The sequence below is a fragment of the Eucyclogobius newberryi genome, unplaced genomic scaffold, assembly GCF_026437365.1.
Source record: "Eucyclogobius newberryi isolate DKJ021-1_F unplaced genomic scaffold, fEucNew1.0.hap1 SCAF_5, whole genome shotgun sequence".
NCBI classification, from domain to species: Eukaryota; Metazoa; Chordata; class Actinopteri; order Gobiiformes; family Gobiidae; genus Eucyclogobius; species Eucyclogobius newberryi.
In genome coordinates, this window is record NW_027316167.1 from 29,080,239 (window position 1) to 29,094,112 (window position 13,874).

General features: G+C 40.0%; 1 protein-coding gene across 1 annotated transcript in view; it reads right to left on the reverse strand.

Annotated features, from left to right (window-relative positions):
- The window catches only part of itfg1 (integrin alpha FG-GAP repeat containing 1), a 131,125-nt gene that overhangs the window by 76,123 nt on the left and 41,128 nt on the right, over positions 1–13,874 (reverse strand). Inside the window, exon 10 of the mRNA XM_072464665.1 lies at positions 12,525–12,670. Within this exon, the coding sequence (XP_072320766.1) occupies positions 12,525–12,670 (146 nt within the window). The remainder of the gene's footprint in view (positions 1–12,524; positions 12,671–13,874) is intronic.

The window sequence follows — 13,874 nt, forward strand, 5'->3', positions numbered from 1 at the left end:
GCCCTTCGGAGCACATGATGCCCTACGCACTGTGTGTTATGTGTGTAATAGGAGCAGCAGCACTGACAGTTCTTCTGTTTCAAAGAGCTTCAGGAAGAACATTAGATAATGTGATTTAAGTGGGAAATATCCTGCCATGTCAAATCCCCCCCATATCATAGAGCCTCCAATCTGGAGATGCATTTATGAGCACCCTGATAACTTAAAAGGAACAGATGTGCTTTGAAAACCGGTACACACAAACACACCTCCGCACAGTGCTCTAATACTATTCATTGCCATGCCGCACACCAGGATATGTCATAATGACATTCTTTCAAGCTAATCATCAGGTGGCAAACCCACACTTTTGCTATTACTGAACAGCTCCCTGGAAAGCAGTGTACCTTCTTTACTTAGAAAGTCATCCGAGGCCAGCACAGACTGCCACTAACTGAGCTGTACTGTGCAAAGACAATATTGCACAGGACTAGCTAGGATGATGTCTGGTGTTACTCCACTTTCCAGCCAGTGTTAGCAACAAAATCTAGAGACAAATACAGCTGGGCTACAACATTCTGAGAGGATGGATTTTAAATGGCATTGCTTAGCAACAGCCGCCTCAGCACTGGCAGCTGCCTGGTCGGGGTGCATACTGATAGATGGAGACACACACGCACAAACACTCACGACACTAAAACTTAATGTGCTGGAACTCATCAAAGAATCAGCAAGGTAAAACGCACTGGGATCCACACAAGCTGTGACTTCACAGATGGAGAACTAACAAACTCTACCAGGAGTTTATATGAATTTACTTTATTTATAGCAATTTATTTCTTATTTTTCTCCTGGAACAACTGAACCACTGACCACTTTATTATCATTATATTAAAAATGCCCCATCTCAAGCCAACTTGGCTCATGCCAGAGTTATACTCCGACTTGAGTTCGATACATTGATTCAAACAAATGCTTCACGCTGATCGGAACAAGCTGTGAAATAAATGCTTGTTAAATCCTATTGATTTCCACAAACAAAATGCCTCTACATGCATGTTTTTCAAAACAATAGAGTCTTTATTTGTGCTAAAATAGCCAAAGTATATACCTTGGCAGTACATCCCATGTTTGTTTTGGTTTATTTAGGCACATCACCTTTGGCTTCCACCTAAACCCCAATGCTGCCCTGTGATGGGTCCAGACTCTCAACCACTGGTAGTTCAGGCCCAGTACTTCTGAAAAATAACATATAGACTGCTCATTTGTTCTTTTTTGAAAATCACCTTATTGTGGAAGCACGTCTGGACGCAGCAATAGATGTAATCCATCTTCCGGTCATATCGGTCATATTAGCCGACCTCCAGAGAAAATAAGTTCTACACAGGCTAAAAGGTTGTTTTCAGGCCGCCCAGGGAGTCAGTGTATTGTTGACTTGATGATGCACATGAACATTGGACATTTTACACAACTCAATCTACTTTAAAGCATATTTTAGCGGTGAGCCTTTTCCCTCGCTCTCTCGCTCGACCGGAAGTGCGATTACAACAGAAGTCCTGATCCGTGGCAAAAAGTGGACAGGGCGGAATAAGGCCAATACTAAGTTATTTTCAATATTAAACATCAACATTCTTCAAACACAGCTAATGTAAAACCCATAAATTATGCTTTCAAATATGACCATTGAAAGTCGTTCAAAGCACTTTTACTTCTTACATAGTCTCACTGTGTTTGTAATTGGCTAACATTGTCAGTCAATAACACAACCTGGCCTCCATGGATTACTGAATCAATGTGCCGTGGACATGTGGAGCGGGGCAGATAACAGAGAGGAGAACACAGAGGATGTGAGCAGATTCATGCAGAGGTGAACTCCATTTGGCTGTGGCTGTCTGACACTTTATGACCTACAGCTCGCAGCCTTTTGCCCATCACAGTGTGAACACGACGCTCGTATTCACTGGACGTGTCACAGCTCCCTTCAGCCCGTTTCCTCATTCTCTTGTTCTGTCACGCCTAAAACGCACCTTTCAAAAGTCAACAAATGTGCACCTTTTATCACTGGCATTACTAGCTGTATTCTGTCACAAGAGGTGGAGGATATTAATTATATTTACAGTTTTTTTTAGTTCACTACGACTGGATTTCACAAATAATATTTTGAAGTAAAATACTCCCTGGCATTCCGTACTGACAAATAACAATTAACTTTAAGAACTGTTCAAATTAGTCAATACATGTGTTGGTTAAAGTATAAATATAATGGACTGTTGGCCAAAAAAAAGAAGCAGATACATATTACACAGAAAGTGTGAAATATATATTAATTAGAATTAGGATAAAAACGGCTGCAAAAAGAGCTGATTATCAAAAAAAAAAAAACTAAACAAATGAATAAAATAAATAGGGATAATAACCATGTTTTGATTAATCTCCCACCACTTGCTGTCAAGTCTAATCTGCACTTTGGTAGTACCATTTCCATACATGACCCCATTCTAGTCCATAAATAGCATTCCCTTTGCCACAGACAGTACTGCTACATGCATGCTTACACGGAGCACGTTTCTCTTTCCACAGTGAGATGCTCAGTGGAGGGTGAGGGATGACATTTAGCCCATTCCTCGTGCGATAGGGGGCCCTTCTAAACCCGAGGTGGACCGATTCAACATCAAACACTCAGAGCCTGCAGGATGCTCAGTGTCCCTAAGGGCAGCGGATGAATACACTGCACGTGTCTGTCTCTTCTACACCTGATTAGAGAGTATGCTGCGCTGATAGACAGAGCTTGTTAAATAAATAGCATCATGGTTGTTGTAGACTAAATATTAATTTCTAGTTAGGTTTGTATAAAACGTGAACTAATACATATTTTGAGTTTTGTGTTGCTGGGAAAGTGTCTAGTTATTCATCTGATTCCTGTGAATGTCAATCAATCTTCTTGCCTTTTATTGACCAACATCTGAGCACAAATGCGAGAGCCCTATGGTTTTCTTCTAAATGACAAAAATTACAAAAAAATCCAGAAGTAAACAAGAATAAATGTGCAAGTACCAGGCATAAAAAATAGAACACAGCTTGCTCACATATTGAAAGACCGCTCAGTAGCGCTACATCAAAAATAAATTTACAAAGGGGTAATTTAGCACACATGCACTTTTATAAGTTTGACACAATTACAGATGAAGAAAGTTTCCATTTCATTGTTTGGTTTTCTAACTTTTTCTGTTGATTTATTTTGTGCAGCTGCCATTCATTAATTTCAGGCAAATTATTTATTGTGTGGACCTTTTCCAGATGCAAATGATGTAATATTTTGATTTGAAGAGCGCTATCGCTATAACAAAAGTTCTCAGGAAGGAATCCTTATGCCTGAAACCCACAAATAAGCCCTGTTCCAATATTTGCACTTGCGCACGAGCCACTGAAGTGTGCAGTGTGTCCCAATTCTTAGAATCTTTTGATGCGCACTTTACCACGTTCTCTCCGCACTTCCAGCAAGTGTGGAGCGATGCGGACTTCAGGCAAGTACATTCCTTACAATGCATTTTATTGTAATGTTTTCAAACGGCACAGAGCCTTAGCGGCATAGCAACGAGAGCCAACAGGAAAACAATGGAAAGAAATGTCTTAACAGAGAAACTGATGACATCTTAAATAAATATGCAACTGTGCACTATAAAATCATTACACACTGTTCTCATTTGTGGCCAATTCAACAAATTATCCAAACTAAACTGAGCTGTGGCTTTGTAATTAATTCTACTGCAGTTTAACAATGCTCTGAAGTGAGAACAGACCCAATTCTCCTGTTCACCTCCCTGTGCCCTTGTGCACTTGCAGAAAATGCACACTTCAGTCAAGTGTGCAGAGCGAGTATTGGGACAGGGCCATGGGTACGGTAATTTCAGTTAGATGATTTTTAACCTTCAACTCCAGAAGATGATTTGCCAAGTTGCTTATGATGGTTTCCAAGATAGTTCCAGGGATAAATGTTGAGGCAGAGAAATGTACGATTTTTGGGGCATCCAGTCAACAGTTTATTGGAGTAGTTTTTGCAGTACAACAAGACTTTTACATCATGTTGACATCATTATATGGTAATTAATTTGAATGAGTATTGAAGACGGAGACTTTTGCAAGGGCACGCTCCTTGTATGCTGTTGATCCTATTTTGGGAAGCAAATACTAAATCAGGTTTCTGATGTGGAAATCAAGCTATGTTAAGTTTGCTTTATTTACTGAATTGATCACATCTTCAGACGAGACAAAAATAGTGCCTAAAGAATTCTGGGCCACAGCGCAAGCAGATAGCTGACCAAAATACCAAGCTTAAAAATACAGCCCGGAGATTTTCTTTCTATCCTAAAATCCTAATTAAACCTGACTGATGTAAGCCAGCACAAACAATATCCTGCTAATACCATCTCCTCCAATACATACCACAAAAACCTTTATGCTCAATACTCTAGAGATTTTTTTAAATATTAATAAGAAAGATTTAATTAATTTGCAGGCTAAATGGGTAAGCTGGGAAGGGGCAATTATCCTTGTGCTAAAGCAATTGTGGGTTTCCTTGGGAGGAAGCATCTCTGGTGACATTTAAGGGAGGCTTTGATGTACAAACGGTACAAAAATGAAAATGGTGGAGAATCCAAAGGGATGTGCAGATTGCTCTTCTATGATCTTAAATGCAAAGAGAGAACAAGCAGGTGCCTAGAGTAGAGGAATCATCCCCTAATGTGGAAGGTCAAGCGTTTGCAGCTCATAAGAGATAACACTAGGTTGTCTGTAGTCAGGATGGTCATTACGAAAAATAAGATGACATTTTTTCCCCCTCCATATTATGCTTGTGCCTGCTGTATAGTTATTTCTATGATATATCATTTCTGACATTTTAAATGGCAATGACTTTATTAAAGAAACAGATCAACTTCTGGTATGACGCAGGGCTAGCCAGGCCGCTTCACTAAACAAAGAAAAGCATCTAACCACTCACTTGTGACAAACGGCCTCCCAGTAAGCTGATGCTAGCGTGGTGGCGGCTAGCCCACCAACAGGCATAGAGCGGGGGTCTGTGTCTGCAACTGCGGCTCTTCGCTGAATGGTTTCACTGCAATGCAATCAGCATCTCGATTGCATTGCAGTGAAAGATGGCATTGATAACTGGCCACCCTCACAACCACCGTCACAAAAGGCACATATTATCTGAATTATAAAAAAGAAAAGCTAATAAAAAAATGGTATAGATTGACGTTTTATAGATTGTAATCTATGTGTTTTAAAAGATAAATCCCACCACCATTAAGGAATCTCAAATCCTGAGGCCTACTACATGAGACAAGCATGAAATTAAGAAATAGTTTTATACAAAAGGCGACAGCTGGAAATACTCAAGAGGTGATGAAAATGAAGGACATCAGTACAGACAAATGTGTCACTTTGTTGATAGTCTGTCAAAAAAGAAGCCAAGCAATTGCCTAAATGCTGAAGCTCACCGACCCATGCACAATCAAATCTGTCAGTTTGAGGAATGTTTGTGATAAAACGGACAACTATGGCAAGTGTAAAAATATGATTACTGCTACACTGCAAGTGCACCTGCCTCTCTAATAATAGACAGACAGAAAAACATTCAAACGTAACTGCTGAATGGAAAAACACTTTTCCTCTGTGTTTGCTGCAATTCAGAGAACTACATGGAGGCACACCTGAATATTTTTTGTTTTGTTTAGGTGTGTAAAAATAAAATTGTAATATTTGCATATGATGTATAGGTATATGTTACAGAGATTTCTCAATGACTCTACATGTGTGGCTGTAGTTTTACAATTTCCAAAAATGGCTGTAAATGCTGTCTTACAGTTCATGTAAATCTTGTCCTCAAAAGACCATACCACACTGCATTGGATTTGGTCATCTGAAACACTGATCTGGCTCTTTAATTGCTGGAGGAAGGCATGTGGCTGCACACATTAGACAAGCTTACACATACACGCAATTGCATTCAAGTCGCTGGGGGTTCATCACATATCCAATCCCAACCCTGGCCTTTTAATCACTGCATACATGTGGTATAGTGGAGGGGGCAAAAACATGATTACTGTGGAGGGTAATCCTATTCTGTCAAGACTTAGAGTTCAAACATGGAATAGAATTAGATGCCTACAATGCTGCCCATAACTCCTAGAAAGTACACGCATAAGTCTATAGGCTGATCTGAGTAGGTTGTGACTGCTCTGTAGTTACAATCAAGGAACGTACAGCAGCGTGAAGTGTTTGCTCTCTTCCTGACATAAAGACACCTTCCTCCCCATAATCAACTACTACTATGGGCAAGACCAAATAATTGTTAAACAAATTTAGAGCTCCACAAGGCTGGAAAAGGCTACGGGGCAATTGGCAAGCAGCTTGGTGAAAAAGCTGTTGGGAGCAATTGTTAGAAAATGGAAGAGGCTAAGGATGACAATCTCAATCTCCCTTGGACTGGGGATCCATGCAAGATCACCTCGTGGGGAATCAATGATGGTAAGAAAGGTGAGGAATCAGCATAGAACTACACGGGAGGAGCTGGTCAATGACCTAAAAAGAGCTGGGACCAAGTTACTATCAGTAATACACTACGTCATCATAGTTTAAAATCATGCCTCGTGCGGAAGATTCCCTTGCTTAGGTCAACACATGTTAGGGCTGGGTATTGCCAAGACCCTCGCAAGACCATCCCGATACAGGGGTCGTGATACGATACGTATCCCAATACTTGTATGTCCCGATACAATTCCCTCATTACAATATGTATACCGATACTTTTTTGAAAAAAAAGGGTCTTAAAGTTTACCAAATGGGCATTTGTTTTATTCCGGATAAGAAAATGCCTGCATTTTCATGTTTATCCACAAAGCTTATGCAAAGAACACATTCAAGTAAAGTTGCCAAACAATTGGCAAGGTCTGTGTAATGTGTGTGATGTGTGGAAGTCTGTTGACCCTCCGTTTGTGTCTTTTTGTTGTTGTTTTGGTCTTAAAATCCCGTTTCTTCGGGTCGGGCTCGCTAAGCTAAGTAGCGCTAGCGCGGAAGTGGCCGCGGCTAACGCTAAGCTAACAGGCGCTCAACGGGGCCCTGTTGGATAGTTGTATTGTTTAACCGCTTGGTTTTATTGTTTAACCGTTCAGTTTATGTAGTGTAGAGTAGGAACGATGTGCGTGATGTTGGTGTGAGGTTTGTGTCCGTTTTTTTGCCTCCGGTTCGGCTGTTGTGGTGGCCTCGGGGCTGTGTTAGCTCCGGGGCTAAAATGGCGGTCTCGGGGCTAAGTTAGCTCCGGGGCTGCGTTGAATTTGTATAAAATAAAGGGGTGAAAGGAATGAAATCAATGAAAAATTAAATCAAATAGAATGGAAAAGGGAGGCGTGTAATAGTAGCGACGTTTCGAGCCAAAAGCTCTTCTTCAGGCTTGTGTACACGCTGGTGCACGGTGTGTGTCTGTCTCAGTAGTTCCGCGCTGTTTACCGCCCTCTACAGGAGGGAGCTTCTAAACGGCCGCCCGGACAATTTGTAATGAATTAACGTTATTGAAAAGTATCGATATTTTGAACACAGCCCTAACACATGTCCAGGCCCGTCTGAAGTTTGCCAATGATCATCTGGATGATTCAGAGGAGTCATGGGAGAAGGTCATTTGGTCAGATGAGACAAGAAGAAGGACGAGTACCATCTCAAGAACACCATCCCTTCTGTGAAGCTTGGGGGTGGAAACATCATGCTTTGGGGGTGCTTTTCTGCACAGGGGACAGGACGACTGCACTGTATTAAGGAGATAATGAATGGGGCCATGGATTGTGAGATTTTGGGTAACCACCACCTTCTCTCAGTCAGAGCATTGAAGATGGGTCATGGCTGGATCTTCCAACATGACAATGACCCGAAGCACACAGCCAAGATAACCAAGGAGTGGCTCCATAAGAAGCATATCAAGGTTCTAGAGTGGCCTAGCCAGTCTCCAGACCTAAATCCAATAGAAAATCTTTGGAGGGAGCAGAAACACTGTGTTGCTCAGCGACGGCCTTGAAACCTGACAGATCAGGAGAAGTTCTGTCTGGAGGAGTGGGCCAATGCTGCAGTGTGTGCAAACCTGGTCAAGAAGGCTTCTGTACCAAATATTAACATTTATTTCATCATATGTTCAAATACTTATTTGCAGGAATAACATAAAAACAAATTATTTAAAAATCATACAATGTAATTCTGTCATAGTGGAAATACACCTAAGATGAATATTTAAAACCCTTCCATAATTTATAAATGGGAGAACTTGCAAAATCACAGGGTGTTAAAATACTTATTTTCCTCACTGTAAATGGATTCTAGCTATAATTATGTTGTCCCATCATCCCCATAAAACACGCTGACCTTATATCTAGTAGGGAATGTGAAAAGAAAAAAAAAATCAAAAATCAAAAAATTCTAACATTAAATAATAATAAACGTAAATGACTATGACATCAAACCTATGTTATATTAAAAATATGGACAGAAGAATTCATCTCAACCTGTCATTTTGTTAGACATAAAAAGCATACTTTCAAATGAACCATCCGTACAAACTGCCGGTAATTGCCTCTTTTGATTTTCCTAGACTTCCATTATAGCTCTCTAAGTAAACCCAATTCAATTGATAACCATCTTAATTTATTGTCGCATGCTTTCATTGTGACTGGAAAATATGTGGTTTTAAGCAGAGGTCATATCGTCCAGCCCTACACTATACTGTGGCACTCTCCAATATAACATTATGTGGAGTAAATATAAAATTTGTAATAGTAAGAGAAACGGGTCTACTGACTTGAATACTGCTGCGTTGTTTTACACCCGCCCCAATTTTGTATTATTGGTACGTAAGTAAACGTCATCAAAAAAAGTGCTGTAATGTTTTTCGGACATAAAAGAAAATGTAAAAAAAAACTATTAAAAAACTAGAGGTGCTCAATAAGAATATGACAATGTAAAGCATTCAAATAGAAGATTGGGCTAAGTATTACTATAAATTGGACTGTTTGCAGTAGCTTTGGGACATATGTTTGCAAATTTCTAATCAAAAAGCACCAGCTCTAAGTGAGGTAGGTAAAAGGATGAGGAGGTGACAGAAATACAGCTGTGTGGTGCAGCTGTTTGCTATTCTGGGATGTGAAGAGGACTCATAAGGAGTGTACAAGACATCTTTTCCCTTTTCTTCATTTATTGTGCCCACTTGTGTCGCCTGTTCATTGACTCCACTCAGTAAATGTGATTCTTTGTCCATGCGTCTCTGGAGTTTGCGTCTGATTGGGGTAAAAAAAAAAAAAGGCAAGCACTAAAAGCAGCTATAAATAGCATTCATAAAGATGAAGAGGTAAATAAATAACAAAAGCGTAGGAGTTGAAATAGCTTACATGTCGGTTGTGCAAACATTTGTTTAGCAGAGGCCATTTATTAGAAAGAAAATCAAAGACGTAAGGTGCAGGACAGACTGCACAGAGCTGCAGAATCCAAAGCAGCTAAGTCAACAAGATGCATTAAATTAAGGCTCTGACTGAACGTGAAAGAAATGCAGCCCGATAGAAGCACATTACTTTTCTGTTTCAAAAAGAAAAAAATGTAAAAATCTGCACTTCAGGTGACTTCTATAGTAACTACTTAAGTTCATTGCATCGCCTAATGCATTTATCTAATTTTCTTCATGGGGAAAATAATGAATAGGTTATGAAGAGGGTTACAATTTCAGTGACTATTACATTTTGTAATTGTACATATTGATAAAGTCTGCTGTACCATTTAATTTCATTCACGTTAATCCCCCCTTTCAGTTTTAGCTGCCATCACTTCAGCACTTTAAGTCCATCTCCGGCTGAACCAAAGTCATGGGCATTTACAGAAGTACTAAGAGCAGTGGAAAGGCTACGTGCTCTTTGGATAAAAGGGGGGAAATGTCACCCAAAATACATCCCGCAAGGACAAAGAGTGTCACGGTAACGCACACGCGTACACGCACGCAGTGTGTGGGGCAGGGGATGCTCACACGATAAAATCACTTTTTGAATGACAGCTGAAAAAAACAAAAACAGGCTCTGCTGATTGGCTGCCTGATAGAGCACTTGTTTTACTTGCTGTCTGTGTGGAGCCACTACGAGAGGAGGAGGACATTTTTTGAATTTGACAAGTTATTCTTGAATCGGTTTATGAAGAGCATCTTAAGTTTTAACATGTTGTGGTAAGGAAACAGGAGCATGCAGATGAAGAACAAACTGAAGCACATAAAAAATTATAGGGTGGTCTCAGAGGCCTTTAAACAGTATCTATGAAGAGCGCTTAAGGAAAAAGGCTGTGTGCATCATTCAGGACGCATGCCATCCTTTACACAGCCACTTTGAATTACCTTCTGAGAAGAGGCATAGAACAAAACTATCATTAAGAACTCTTTGATACAGAGTGCAGTCAAAACATAATGTACAATTCAAAATATTATCAGCTTCCTCGATTGTCCATGTAAAGTGCAAGTAGGATACACACGTAACTTAATCATTTCAGTCCCCTTCAAAGCATATGTCCATTTCATTACACAACCTTTCATCTTTTAGCTCAAGTCTAGCTCATCGCTTAGCATTTATTCTGTGAAGAAAGACCTGCTCTTCTAGAAATGTATTCTATTGGCTTGTATGACCTTCATGATCAAGCTTCCAGACTTACAGTATAATAAATAGGAAATTAAGAAAATTCAAGACATTAACCCAACTACCGATGTGAGAAAGTATGCTTCAAAAGTGGTCTTTCCTAGCATCTATAGAACTGGCGACACAAGATGGTGCCTGACGCATCAGTATGCATAGACCATCCGTGCAATCTTCTCCCATCTTATCTCTATCTCTGAGGACAGATAATGCACATTGGTTCTTTAACAAACACATTCACGTCCCTCGCCAGTGTGTCCAAGGAAATAGTGTGGAGATTTTAACGGACGGCCTTATCTCGAGCCATTTCTATGAACAGAACACAACGCACACACTTTTGTGGTCTCCTCGCTGGACATATACTGGTACTGGTCAGCAGCTTGGTAATTAGTTTATTTGACTATAAAATATGCTAATTGTACAGCTTAATCCTGCATATTTTGTCCATACTGAAAGGTTGTACTACTGCTGTTACTATTCACTGAGAGGAGATTGGTTTTGGTTTACAACGCCAAGTGTCCGTGGAAAATGGATTAAGAACTGTGATGGAGACTTGTTTTTGTATCGTGCAAACACGATGGTATATCCACTGCAATGTAATTACTCTATCCCCATGTGGCATCTTTAAAAGGAGAAAGATTGCAGCTTCATTCACATAAACCATTCACACCAACTTAAGCCATTAGGGTCAAATCAATGTCATTGCCTTTCCTGCTCAAACGCCAAAGACCTAGAAACAGCCTAGGTCTTTGGCACAACACCGCATCTTGCTTTTATTTTTACTGAAATATGTGTTTGTGTATTCTAAAGGGAATTTGTGTATGTAAATGGTCACATTTTCTACCGTCAAGGTACTCAAAGCGCTTTACATCAAGGAACCAGTCACCCATTCACACACACATTCACACCCCAGATATACGCAGACACTGGGGGGCAAGTTGGGTTAAGTGTCTTGCCCAAGGACACAACGGCCAGTGGATCTGACCGCTCTGGGAGCGGGGAGTCGAACCGCCGACCTTTGGATCAGAAGACGAGCACTCTACCACTGAGCTACTGCCGCCCAATGTGTAAAAAACATTGTTGTTGTGCTCGCCCTGGCATCTGTAACCTTTCGGAACTCGTAGCGGTTAAGGGAATTTAAAAGCATCCAACATATTTAGTTGTAGTATTTGGTTGTAGTTTTGAAAGTGCATATATTATTTTTTTACAAAGTTCGGTAGTAATATTTGCAAGATATAACACAAATTAGCAGTTGTATTTAAGGCCCAGGTACAAGAGGTAGTTGTAGAGGTAGACGTGTTTATTAATCCATGTATTGCACTTGTGTACGAGTATATTTTTTCCTGAAAATGTTGTTTGTATGAACCCAGACAGCAAGTTAAAGCGCTCGAGGCAGCGGCAACCGCAGCAGTGTGCCTCTGAACTCGACAAGTGAGCTGTTGGACTGAATTGATTAGTTAGAGCAGTGAGATTTGGGGGCCTGAATCCAAGGACTATTTCTGCCAAATAAGGATTAGTCAGTTTTCCAATACCTCATTCATTTATTAGGCCTAATCAAATATAAAGTCGTATAAAAAAACAATATGTGGGTTTTGTTACAAACAGGTTCAGTTTGCAACGCCAGGAGAAAAAGAGCTTTAGATGGGAGGTGTGTGTGTGCCTGTGTGTGTGTGAGTGTTTCTGTGTGTGTGTGTGAGTGTTTCTGTGTGTGTGTGTGTGCCTGTGCGTCTCTGAGTGTGCCTGTGAGTGCGTCTCTGAGTGTGCCTGTGAGTGTGCCTGTGAGTGTGCCTGTGAGTGTGCCTGTGAGTGTGCCTGTGAGTGTGCGTGTGTGTGTGTGTTCTCTACCTTCCATTGGTGTTGCGCAGGACCACCAGGGCGTCAGGGAAGCCATCCAGGTTGTAGTCCCCGAGGTGCAGGGCTGGACCAGGCTCCTCTAGCATGAAGCTCCACACTGCGCCACGGTGCTGGAAATCTGACAGCACTTGTACCCACTGCAACACAAACAAATAGATAACATTTTAGATATATATCTTTTTCACTGGTAAAACAATAAATAAAAATAAGCAAGTAATACATTGGACAGTCACCACCAAAAACCCTTATGTTGCTTAACATGTAACCTCCATATAAAATGCATATATTAGGCTCTAATATATATCATCAATATACATATAAATACACATCATCAAATACCATATGGAAAATAACAGTTATTCATAGTTATGATTAATTCCTGAAAAGTGTAGCCTCAGTTTGATTGTATACATATGACTGTTATATATGTATGTATTTTACAGAAAGAAAAAAAGAAAATTTGTCTGAAATTTCAAAGTTTATAATTGCACTTCCTGGTTGAACATGAGCAGCAGATATGACATAGGTAGAATTAATTACACAACAACCATAATATTAACAAGGGCACAATAGTGATTTGACTAATAATAATACATTTTTAATGATCGTTTAAACTTTCAGAAATAAAGAGCATCTGGAAAGTATTAAGTACAAAATTCTACAAAAATAACCCCCATAAAGAAGGTTGTTTGAATTATTTGTATTTTTTTTTTTTTTATATATTTAAAAAAGCACATGTAGCAGTACATGGCTAGACAAAAAATAAAATGGGACTGCCACTATAAGGAGTGGAGCAGTGGGTTAAGTATTCGCCTATACATTGATGGGTGCAAAGTTCTAAACTCGAGCTCATGCACTTGCCGTTGTGGTATCTTTGCAATTCAACCACATTACCGACTTCAGTCACAGTATGTTATGTATTTTAAATTATGTGGGTAAGGAGTATTGTTTGTACTTGTTTCAAGCCTTTTGTTTTCAGACATTAACTTTTAATGAAATATATAATGTCATGACAAGTTACATCGATGCAAACCCAGTGGGCAGCCCTTTTATTCCATTTGTCAGTGCAATGGTCCACAACAAATGGAATAAATGTTCCATTATCCCAGTAAAAGTCTGAGATTGAGGTCTGGTCCAAAAATAAATAAATTCCTTCTTACTCTTTGTTCATAAACTCATTCATTCATCTTCTACCACTTGTTACCATTAGGGGTCACGGGTGACTGGAGGCTATCCCAGTGACTTTGGGCCTTAGGCGGGGCACAGGGTAATCATAACTGTGCTACATACATTATTAGGGCTATTTGGCAGTACATCAGTATATGACTTGTACTGCTCACC